Genomic DNA, 12,991 nt, shown 5'->3' with positions numbered 1-12,991 from the left:
GTCCAGCTCACCAATCCAATGATGAACAACCTTCTGTACAGGAAGCATTGTACAAATGTTACTAATAATATAGAAGATTTGCTCAGTAAATTTCAATACAAAAATCTGTACTTGTCACCCTTCATTATGAAGAATAACAGAAGAAAATGCAGTTACATTTGAACTGAAGGAAAAGTATTTTAAACACTTGTATCAATCTCCCAATAATAGACTCCTCCCTCCTCCAAAAGGGAGTAAGATACACTGATTGTATAAAATTAAGTTTTTTTCAACAAGGACAGCTTCAGTTTCAACAGGAGAAAGATTTTAAAGAATTTGTCCTACTTGGACTATTTGGCCCTGCCCTTCCCATCACAAGGGGCAGGAGACCCACTGTTCATACAAAATTTATCACCCAAGGCATTCCTACATAAGTAGAATGCCTTGAAAGGACCTCCTCTATTAGGCCCCAACCCTACCACCCTAGGGCGCTGAGTTCCATTGTCTATACAAAACTGATTCCCCTTCACACAAGCATGCTTCAAGCCAAATATCCAGGTATTCCTACAGAAGAAGGATTTCAAAGAATTTGCTCTATTTTCCTTTGTGGGCCCAACTCCTCCTGCACCAAGAGGCCAAAATCTACTGTTGATACAAAAATGATTCTCCTTCAACCAAGAATACCTCAGAGCAGACCTGGGCAAAATCAAACCATTCCTACAGGAGGAGTAGGATTTTCTATAATCAAACCTACTTCCCCTATTAGGCCCCATCTCTCTCACCCCAGGGGTTCAAAACAAAATGGTTATACAAAACAGATTCCCCTTAATTCAAGAATGCCTCAGACAACACTTGGGCAAAATATATCATTCCTACAGAAATAGATTTCCAAGCATGCTTCAAACCAAATTTGGACATTATTCCGCAATTCCAAAAGAACAAGACAGATTTTAAAGAAATTGATGAATTTTCCTCAAAAGGTCCCACCCCTATCTCCCAAGTCGTCCAGACCCACACAAAACTGGCTTCCCTTCTCCTAAGCATTCAGACCAAATTTGGACAATACCCTGCATTTCCAGCAGAACAAGATCAACTTTAAACGTTATTAGACTTTCCCCAATGGGCCCCATCCCTCTGAATTGAGAAGTGAAGTGTCTATCAGAGGTCACTAACTAAGGAAGTTTATGATGATCAGACAGGATTTGATAGCAATGACAGGAAATCGAATGGTTTTTCTAAACAGAATATGCATAATGTTACAATGTCGTTTCTATGTTCTAACTAAGTTTAATATTATTTCTGATGGTAATTCGACAGAATGTATTAATGCCTTCAATTCATACTAAAATTGTATCAAAATCAACCCTTTCCTTCTAAGGAAATGCAATACTTTGGTATTATAAAATTTACAACTTTAGTCAGTAAGACTTTCCATCTAAGTGAATCATTTACTTCTACCACGTCTAGGTTTCAGAATGGAAATTTATAGTGAGCACTTTATGGTATTGTGAGAGATAATTCAAAATTCACAAGCTTAAGGTGCCCATACATTCAACTTTAAACAGAAGTGTGACTGGAACTTCATTACCCACGATTCACTTACTGTAGCACCAAATGAGAACAGTTAACCAATTATATGGATTAAAAACAATTTTTACAGAGAAAAAAGAATCTTTTCAAGCATTCATGTGAAAGTGAATCATACTAAAAGTCTTAAATAATTCAAATACATTTAACACACATTATACATTAATGATTTGTAATGTATGTAACCAAAATCCGGATAAAAAACAAGCTTACAGTTAGTATTGTATGCAACACATGTCCCCTGCCGTAAATTACTGTATTTATCAGCAAATAAGCCCATGTCTGCTAATATGTGATAATAATTTCTATTTTCAGTAACAGTAACCTTTGTTGTAAACTTGACCCAAATGAAACTGTATTATTACCTCATAAGCTTCCAGTGTATCAAGTTTCAACCAAATCCATCAATCCGTTCTCAAATTATTGTCTGAAAACTAAATTGTGACAAGATTCTATTTTTAGTAACAGTGACCTTTGTAGTCGATCTTTTGACCCCAAACAAAATCCCACACTATATTGCCTTATAAACTACCATTGTATGAAGTTTCATCCAAATCCATTCATCCATTCTCAAGTTATTGTCCGGAAACTAAAATGTGACAACTGCAATCCTAAAATACAGTATAAGTTTATAGTTGTAGTTTTCATTATATCAATTTCATTTCTCTGACATGGTTGTGGCAACTTCCCTCCGAACTATGGGAGGAAAACCATAATCTCTTCAGGGAATCAAACCCTGTACAGCTATGTGAAAGACAAGTGTGTTGCAACTGCGTCACCCAACCACCACCTCATGATGACGATGCATTGTTTTCTAGAAGAATAAGAGATGATAATGATGTTGCCTCGGTACATGTGTATGTGCTGTGTTTTGTTAAAAATAAACAACTTTAAACAACATGCTTCAGCACGACATGAATCAGGCAGTTCAAAATGTGCATCTTATTGATTAACATGCATTCGCTTTTAGGCAGTGGCTATTTCATTTCATTTCCTATATACACTATTGTTAAGTTTGCCTGCATCAAAGAGGGAAATGTGAGATCGTTGGTCAAGTAATTCAAAATTTTTTTTTGGTGAAAAAGCACCATACCATCCTTTCATCTATGAAGAGTACTAGATTCTACCAAATGTTTTAATCTAAAGAGGATTTTTGAAATTTACGTCAATTTCACCCATAATTTAGTTGTGCTTAGTCAGGGTTCTGTCTGTCAGCCAGGATCAATAGATTCCCACCATCCAATACCATTTCAAACTTATGTAAGTCTACCTTAGTTTGAGTCCATTACTGATGAAAACTCTTAACAAGAGATTCCAGAAGAATCATGGCTCCCATCACTATGTTTGGTCTTTATTAAATCTTTAAAAGCTCTCAATTATATGAAATTTGAAAATTCCTCTAAGAAAAAGCACTAATAATTTTAAATTGTCAAATCTGAGATGTCACCTGTCAATCACTTTGCTTTTTTCTGATCAGTTCGAAAATTAAAAGGATACAACTAGGGACCAAGGGGAATCTACATACCAAACATGTGAAGATCTATCCAGTACCTCTCAAAATAGAGCAATAACAAAAATTGTCAAAATCAAAAATGACTGCCTGCCAGCAATCTATTTTACTGGAATAGTCCTATATTTAAACGGCACAACATGATTCAGATTACAGTAAGAATGAACAGCCTACCTTTTGATAAGGGAGGAATCAGAATTTCTGAAGAGGTCATGAAATTCACAATTTTGGTTAAGCACCTAAATATCCTTCCATCCATGAGGAGTACATGTATTTGGTTCTACCATAGCATGATCTGTTTCATAAGAAGATTTTGAAAATATGAGTCAATTGACCCGTTTTGGCGTTACACGTCAGACCCTTGGGGGTTGGGAACCATATTAATCATAGTGTGGGTTAAATTTTGGTCACTGAAGCTTTTTATAAAAAAAAAAAATTGTTTCAGATTTCTAGAGAAGTGGAAACAAGACGCAGATAGGTCCTGTATCACTCACCTGAATTTACTGAAATTGCAACATTAAAAAAACAGGAAAAGGAATTTTTAATAAAATCCAACCACACAACACAAACAAGAGGCCCATATGGCCTGTATTGATGTATTGCATCTTAAAGGCCAGCAATGTTTTACATGCCTGTAGGGTGGATATTTCAAATATTTCCAAATTAATGCTCAGTCACTTAATTTCTTTGATGGGGCAAAACCAATGAGTAATTCTTATATCATTACTGTCTTTCTCTTTTGATTCCCAGTAAGAGTTTATATGGTTATCGGGTTGGTATCTCAACTATGTCAACAATATGACCCAGAAATAATGTCCCTTGAGGTAAGCCACACGCAAGGGTCAATTCTTACATAACAAAAGTGTCTTGATGATAAGCAATTCTATATATATATATATATATAAATATGGGATAGAGATATCAACTCTTTCAAAGATAATCTGAAATTAAGTCCATATGGGGCCACACTCAAGGGCCAGTTCTTACATTGTGATTGAGTTTATTTCTTGAAGCCTAGCATTGCCATATATGGTTTAGGGGTGGGAATCTCAACTGTTTCAAAGATATTACCATGAAACTGAGCCCCTAGGAGTGGGGCCAGACCCCAGGGCCAATTCTTAAATCATATAATACATGGGCATGGAATGGGGATCTTAACTGTTGTCAAATACATTTCCCCAAATGAGCCCCTCCCCTCTTGCCTTAGGGGACCGAAATCCACCATTTAAACAACTGTGATTCCACTTCATCAAAACATGATTCACAGCAAATTTGGTCACAATCCAATCATTCCTACAGGAGTAGTAGGATTTTAAAGAATTTGTTCTATTTCCCATATTGGGCACAGCCCCTCCCACCCCAGTCTGCCAAGACCCAACATTTATACAAATGTGTTCCCCTTCCTCCAAAGATCCTTGTGACAAAATTTGGTAAAATCCCTATCAGTTGTTCATGACTAGTAGCAATTTCAGGAAAAAGTTGACGGATGGATGGACAGATAGGTGCTGCAGTATGCCAATAACTCACTTTGCCCTTTGGGCCAGGTGAGCTAAAAATCAATTGTTTACAGGTTGATGACAAATTACTCACAAACATGTCATATTAAATATATGAAAAATTATTAAGTGATGAGCTTAGTATTGAAACACCTTTCTATCAGCCTTTATAGCATCATAATAAATTATAGATGTCAAAACACTTACTTTTTTATTGTTGAAGACAGGTCACACTTGATAATAACTTGCATGTCATTGTAGTCCCTACAGACTTATCTATGGCATTTGATTGCTTACTTCATGATAAAGTAGTTTTGAAACTTGAAACATATGGGTTATCTTAGCCCTCAACTGATCTTCAGATATAGGCACTAACAAGTTAAAATTGGAAACAAACCAGTTCATGATGAGAGATCATTTAAAAGATGTACCACATAGTTCTCTATTGGGGACCGTTCTTATTTAACTTATTTATTCATGACATTTTCTACTTTGTGAAAAAATCAACAATCGATAGTTACACTAATGACAACTAAATCTCCTACAGTAACAAAAACATCCCAAAAATAAGCTAGAGAGCTGAAGTTAGATCCTAATTGACTGGTTCACAACTAATCAGACTAACCATATGATGTTGCTAAGCTAAGATCTCATCCAATGTGCAAAGTCAAATTGTGTGATAAATCTACAGTTACTCCTACAAACACTTAGACATGGAATACATCTCACTTTACCTACAGTCTAGTGGCGTAGTAAATTGGTACAGACCCTTTAGAACACCAATGTCCAGTGGTGGGGAAAACCTGATCTCCTACACACATGTTGCACACAAGCCACTGGTGTGGCAGTGGAGAAAACCCATCACTATTATGTTATAATACAGAAAATAAATTTGGTTCAATCCAAGCCTAAAAGCAACTAATTTCAAGTTTTTAATTTGATGTGATAAAAGCTGGATTGAATAAGAGATATGACAAAACCATAGGAAAATAAAGTGATTGGCATTTATCAACATGCTGTCATGGGATATTAACTAGTTGTATAAAATAGCTTTAAAATAACAAAATGTCTTTAATGTATAACAAAATAGCAAGGGAGATATTCACATTAACAAAATTACATTCAGAACCTATATACTGTAGTAAATTCTCTAATGACGTAAAGGGAGGTTGTGTAAATCTCTTCCAGGCAATTTTTTTTATGCAATACAAAACTTTAATATCCATGCAGGCGATGTGGATGGAGCACTGCACTCATAAAACAGGATGGATTCAGTTATCAGAAATTCTTATCTGAGAATGTTTTATGCTTTAAAGACCGACACAGATCTACAGGATGTAAGAGTAGGTGCTGGCTAGAGACTTCATGACTTAACGTTCATTCTCTAGTAGTGCAAACATATGGAATTTTAATTTCATTTTCATATGGAAATGTTCCTGACTGAATTATTACTGCCATGAAGTTAACAAAGAAGCAGGATAGAGTCACATAATAATAAATGAAACCAGCGAACATGGCTCATGGACTGTAAAAAATACCCTCAAAATGTTCAAGATGTGATAGAAATTGACAACACAATACAAATACACATGTAGTGAAAGTTGAGTCAGGGAAACAAGTCAGCAGTAGATTTCAGGATCAATTAAACTGGATTTAACCACATGTGTGATGTTTAGTACGTGACCCTGTAATGAACCGACCGGAAAATATCCTCAGATGGGTAAAACACACGGAAAATACACAATCCGGGTCTAGTCAAATGCAGTGAGTGAGTTACCCATCATCTGTAGAATTTCTAGCAATGAGGTGTAAGAACAGGACTCTGTATAATTTACAGCTTTACTAAAAACATTCAGTGAAGAGAATGAAAATATAAGTGTTAACTTGGATGAGATTTGTATCATCAGTTAAGTAGACAAGGAGCACTTAAACCAGTATCACTGACCTAGTGATGCACAGAGGCTGGATGATAAAAGGAAACATCTTTGTAAGTGGTGTTACTTTTGATTACTGGTACTCATGGACATTAATATTTGTGCATGTATCATCTACAAATATTACATAGCATATTAAACAAGTGGTCAAAAGTCTGGCTTATACAAATTCCTGGGAAACAGAAACAAGGCTTTAACTGAGCTGGATCATGACTTCTGACTGAACCTAATTATCAAAATGTTTACTGTAATCCTGGTGACAGCATTATTTAACCTCCAAATTATCACCTATATAAGCAGAATAACTCGTTCTGTATTGGGTAAGTAATTATAATGAGCCATAAAGTTGTGTTTAGTAGGTCTGAAAGAGCAGGCAACATATTGTGTCCTATCTATACATATTTCGCACCTTTAAAACCTCAAAATTCATCATATTTGTTACAACTAACCTATTAATTATTCCTGTCAAATAGTCATTTCTATCAACTTGACATCACTTATTTTAATCTCAAGCCAATGTTGTTGTTTACACCATCACAGACTTCAAAACAAGAGTTTTTACCAAAACAGTCGATATTATGCTAAACAACACATTTCCATTATTGACTAAGTATAGGGCTATAACTAAACACATTTAAATACACATGTATCTAAAGTAGACAGACACTTTAAGTCTCTACTTCTGCAATTTCTCTTACTGTTGTCAATACTATAGTAATATTTGGCATCTTTCAACAATGAGATATTAATGGGCCTTTATAACTGTTTGTCCATAGTTGTCTCTGACTATCCCAGCAAATATATAAGCACATTGACATATACAACACATTACTAGCCCCTTGAGGCCTTTATTTTATATATATATATCAATGTTTTATTGATACAACTGTAATAGGATTGTTATTTTCCCTTTTTTTCTTGCAGAAGAGAAACTGCTGTAGGCTTTGTTTTGCATCAGAAGCCCCTGATACTGAAGGGGTATAGTCTGTTTTTAATGGATATCATAACCAACTTAGTGCCAGCAATGGAAAATCAATTCAAAACCCACGTTGCAAAATAAATGATATGCAATACAAAACTGAAACCTGGTCGGAAGTGAAATAGTACGAGAATTTCATACTTCTTCCCATCTAACATTATAGGAAGAGGATAACCAATACATCCAATATGTCGGATTTTGACAACAGTACGGTGTCAGAGAGCACGGGCGGAAAATTCAAGGATTTCAGGGATGTTGCTGAGTTAGTCCTTGGTGTTCTATGTGTGGTGCTGATTCCTTGTATATGCTTCGGAAACTTCTTGGTGCTCATCTCACTGGTGAAGTTTCGACGGTTACGTACCATTACCTACACCTTGGTTGGGAGCTTATCTGTTGCTGATTCTCTACTAGCAGTCCTCACACTTCCAATTTATTCCATGTTTTATTTCAATTTAACATTTGTGCAATCTGTAAAGTATTTATGTCTATTCAAGTTTTCCTCTGTCTGCGCTTCAATGAGTGCATCACTCATCAACCTGGTTGCCATTGGTTTCGACAGGTATATTGCCATTTTGCATCCACTCAAGTACAAGGTGATATTGACTCACAAGAGAGTCAGGATTTTCATCATATGTATGTGGATCTACCTCGTGCCTGTGTGTGCTCTACCTCTTGTGTGGAATTATTATGATGACATAAAGATGTGTGACTACTTCAAAATTCTACCACTTCCCTACACCCTATACGCTGCATTCTTCTCGATTGCAATCAGCCTGATGATATCCCTCTATCTGTACATCAGAATATTTCTTGTTGCCCGGCAACAGCAGAAGCAGATACGTAAGGACAGTTTACGAGGAAACAATGCAAGGGATCCGCAGATGGAAAAGGACACCAAGTCTGCAAAAGTTATGGCCCTTGTTCTGTTCTTGTTTTATATATTCTGGGTACCCTTTACCATAATAGGACCAATCAAATACAGTGTTAAAATAGATAATGACTTGGCTGAAACGATGAAGAACATAACACTATTCCTGGCCATGAGCAACTCCATGATAAATCCTATCATATACTGTTGGCTCCGTAGGGACTTCCGAGAGGCTTTCTGTGCCATTTGTTTCCATTCATGTAGTTATAGTTCAAGAGAACACCAGAATGAACATCATGGAAATTCACTACTATTTAACAGTATCAGTACAGAGCATAAAGAGGATGTTAAACCAAACATGACATTGTGATAGACCAAACCAACTATGGCCATGTGACAAGCCAATTAGATAACTGTCTTGTGACACACTAAACCAATCTGGCCAGTGACAGCTAAACAAATCTTGGCCGTGAGACAGATCAAAACAAGAGGCCAAATGGGCCTGCATTCCTCACCAGGTATTCAATTTTCGTTGAAAACAGAATCGGTGTTAAAACCACAAATATAATGACATATACACAATTAGCTTTCAAAGTTGGCACATCCAATCAACTTTAACCAATTTTCATAATCCGCTCTATAACAGTTATAATCTCAATTTAATGTCATTTATATTTTCTTTTTTTAAATTTATCGGGCTATTACCTAGAAACATCTTTATCCTAGGAACCTCTCAGTCAAATACTTGTGTACCAAGTGGTTAGTCAGAAGAAGTTGTTTACTTTTTTAAAAATAAATTTGACCCCTGTGACCTAGAATAATATATATAAAGGTAATTTCTTCCCACAAATTTTGTTGGGCTTTATCCTAAAATACTATCACCCAAATATCATGCTTCTCGCCTTTTGGTTATTCAGAAGAAGTTGTTTAAATGATCTAACAAATTTGGCCATTGTGACCTTGTATAAGGGTCAAGGTCATTTCATAAACTTTGTCGGGCTTTATCCTAGCAACCCACCAGCAAAATACCATGACATTTAGTCTGCTGGTCATTGTGAAGAAGTTTAAATGGAAAAGTTGATGCCAGATGGCTGACGGACAACAGATGACAGACAACAGACCAAAGCATATAATTCATGGCAATGTGACAAATGAAATAAACTACGGTCTTAATTGTGACAAGCCAAACAAATCATTGTCTTGTGACAGGCAAAACAAATCATTGTCTTGTGACAGACAAAACAAATCATTGTCTTGTGACAGGCCAAACAAGTCATTGTCTTGTGACAGGCCAAACAAGTCATTGTCTTGTGACAGGCCAAACAAATCATTGTCTTGTGACAGGCCAAACAAGTCATTGTCTTGTGACAGGCCAAACAAGTCATTGTCTTGTGACAGGCCAAACAAATCATTGTCTTGTGACAGGCCAAACAAGTCATTGTCTTGTGACAGGCCAAACAAATCATTGTCTTGTGACAGGCCAAACAAGTCATTGTCTTTTGACAGGCCAAACAAGTCATTGTCTTGTGACAGGCCAAACAAATCATTGTCTTGTGACAGGCCAAACAAGTCATTGTCTTGTGACAGACCAAACAAATCATTGTCTTGTGACTGGCCAAACAAGTCATTGTCTTGTGACAGGCCAAACAAATCATTGTCTTGTGACAGGCCAAACAAATCATTGTCTTGTGACAGGCCAAACAAACCCTAGTCATGTGACAATTCAAACAAATAAATATCTTGTGACAGACATAACAAATAATGGTCGTGTGATAGATTATATAAACCACTGTTCTGTAGCAGTCCAAACAAATAATGGTCGTGTGATAGATTATATAAACCACTGTTCTGTAACAGTCCAAACAATTAATGGTCGTGTGATAGATTATATAAACCACTGTTCTGTAACAGTCCAAACAAATAATGGTCGTGTGATAGATTATATAAACCACTGTTCTGTAACAGTCCAAACAAATAATGGTCGTGTGATAGATTATATAAACCACTGTTCTGTAACAGTCCAAACAAATAATGGTCCAGTGATCTTACATAAGAACACCTGTTATCAAATATCTTCATGTCATACTTGGGAATGAGCATTACCACTGTAGTGCACTTGAGCTAACCTTTTTTTCCACAATTGTTTTATCATTTTGGCCTTATCAACTAGGGACGACTTGGCAATGAACCGGGTGTGACATCAGAAGACACAGTCAAGGACGCTCATTACATTGATAAGAAATTTTGTTGTGATTCATTCAGTGTATACAGTTTCAATCTATCAACCAGTTGTCCAAAGATCCCGTACGGCTCACCTTGTATTTAATGTTTGTCAAAACCAGAATCAAAACTTTCCTAAACGATTCATCTTAATTCTCTCTTCAAACTTGACTAAAAAAAATTTCTGAATTCATTAACAGCTCATTAGGACTTCTCTACTCAATATGTCTTCTCAATTAGGTTTTCACACACAAATACTGACATTGACTTCCTTATATGAAAAACTAAACATTCTCAATGCATATAGAACAAGATGAAAGTATGGAGTACTTCAAAGATCTCAGCACCATTAGTGAGATAATGTCAGATACTGATCAACCAAATATATTGTAGCCACAAAATTTATGTAAATGAAGTTTCTGCAAAACACTTGACATTAAATCATTCCTTGTGGTGCTGTTAATGGCCTTCCTTTTTTCTCATTTTTGTATGTAATTAAGTGTTTCCAATAGACAGAATAATCAATAATGGGTTTCATTACAAATTATGCTATGTTTCTGATGCTGTCACCTTTCATTATTTATAAGGAGACATTAATGTATTCAACAACATGAGTACCAAAGGGTGTAACAATAAACACACATGCAATGCATAAGAACAACATATGATAACATTGAAATGAATAGAAACATGGAAATGAAACAGTAGTTGTCTAATCCATAGCTTCTAAGAAAGCTCAACTTCACGTCTTCAAAGTCTGAAAGAACAATTGGCTAGAAGTCCATAAAGCCTGTATCATTGACCTGGATCTTAAAGTCTAGCAATGGTATACATGCCTATAGGTTGGGTATTACAAATATTTCCAAATGGTAGGACAAAACCGATGGGAAAGTTCCCTAGAGGTATGTCACAACCAAGGGTCAACTCTTTTATCATGAATGTGTTTATTTCTTGATACAAAGAAATTCTACATACAATTATGGGGTGGGGGTCACAATTGTTTGATGTTCATCATTGCTTTATATGGTTATGGGGTGGGGATTGCCATGGCTTCAAAGATATAACAAAAGGCCCAAAGGGCCTGTATTGCTCACCTATCTTTGCTTTGCTGAAACTGCTTCATTCAAAAATTAAAAGGGAAAGGACAACAAAATGTCTAAGCACACAACACAAAAAATATCTGTTTTCCTTTTGGACCCTAACTCTCTGTCCTTAGGAGGTCAGTAAAACCATTCATACTTCTGTTTTCCTTTTGGACCCTAACTCTCTGTCCTTAGGAGGTCAGTAAAACCATTCATACTTCTGTTTTCCTTTTGGACCCTAACTCTCTGTCCTTAGGAGGTCAGTAAAACCATTCATACTTCTGTTTTCCTTTTGGACCCTAACTCTCTGTCCTTAGGAGGTCAGTAAAACCATTCATACTTCTGTTTTCCTTTTGGACCCTAACTCTCTGTCCTTAGGAGGTCAGTAAAACCATTCATACTTCTGTTTTCCTTTTGGACCCTAACTCTCTGTCCTTAGGAGGTCAGTAAAACCATTCATACTTCTGTTTTCCTTTTGGACCCTAACTCTCTGTCCTTAGGAGGTCAGTAAAACCATTCATACTTCTGTTTTCCTTTTGGACCCTAACTCTCTGTCCTTAGGAGGTCAGTAAAACCATTCATACTTCTGTTTTCCTTTTGGACCCTAACTCTCTGTCCTTAGGAGGTCAGTAAAACCATTCATACTTCTGTTTTCCTTTTGGACCCTAACTCTCTGTCCTTAGGAGGTCAGTAAAACCATTCATACTTCTGTTTTCCTTTTGGACCCTAACTCTCTGTCCTTAGGAGGTCAGTAAAACCATTCATACTTCTGTTTTCCTTTTGGACCCTAACTCTCTGTCCTTAGGAGGTCAGTAAAACCATTCATACTTCTGTTTTCCTTTTGGACCCTAACTCTCTGTCCTTAGGAGGTCAGTAAAACCATTCATACTTCTGTTTTCCTTTTGGACCCTAACTCTCTGTCCTTAGGAGGTCAGTAAAACCATTCATACTTCTGTTTTCCTTTTGGACCCTAACTCTCTGTCCTTAGGAGGTCAGTAAAACCATTCATACTTCTGTTTTCCTTTTGGACCCTAACTCTCTGTCCTTAGGAGGTCAGTAAAACCATTCATACTTCTGTTTTCCTTTTGGACCCTAACTCTCTGTCCTTAGGAGGTCAGTAAAACCATTCATACTTCTGTTTTCCTTTTGGACCCTAACTCTCTGTCCTTAGGAGGTCAGTAAAACCATTCATACTTCTGTTTTCCTTTTGGACCCTAACTCTCTGTCCTTAGGAGGTCAGTAAAACCATTCATATTTCTTTTTTCCTTTTGGACCCTAACTCTCTGTCCTTAGGAGGTCAGTAAAACCATTCATACTTCTGTTTTCCTTTTGGACC

General features: G+C 36.4%; 2 protein-coding genes across 2 annotated transcripts in view; one reads left to right on the top strand and one right to left on the bottom strand.

Annotated features, from left to right (window-relative positions):
- Nucleotides 1-12,991, bottom strand: part of LOC132556694 (atypical kinase COQ8B, mitochondrial-like) — a 49,284-nt gene that overhangs the window by 10,670 nt on the left and 25,623 nt on the right. The window lies entirely within an intron of this gene.
- On the top strand, nt 7,681-9,203 carry LOC132556687 (adenosine receptor A2a-like). Its single transcript, XM_060221120.1, has one exon. It carries the CDS (start codon nt 7,923-7,925, stop codon nt 8,721-8,723), a length of 801 nt encoding a protein of 266 aa, XP_060077103.1. The 5' UTR covers nt 7,681-7,922; the 3' UTR covers nt 8,724-9,203.

Source organism: Ylistrum balloti, unplaced genomic scaffold, assembly GCF_031769215.1.
Source record: "Ylistrum balloti isolate Yb309-2 unplaced genomic scaffold, AGI_CSIRO_Ybal_v1 Utg370584, whole genome shotgun sequence".
NCBI classification, from domain to species: domain Eukaryota; kingdom Metazoa; phylum Mollusca; class Bivalvia; order Pectinida; family Pectinidae; genus Ylistrum; species Ylistrum balloti.
The sequence above is the reverse complement of the archived record's forward strand: the minus strand, read 5'-3'. Positions and strand labels throughout refer to the sequence as shown.

Excerpts from the sequence above, each read along its gene's own strand:
- LOC132556687 (XM_060221120.1), top strand. The coding sequence starts at position 7,923 with ATGTTTTATTTCAATTTAACATTTGTGCAATCTGTAAAGTATTTATGT.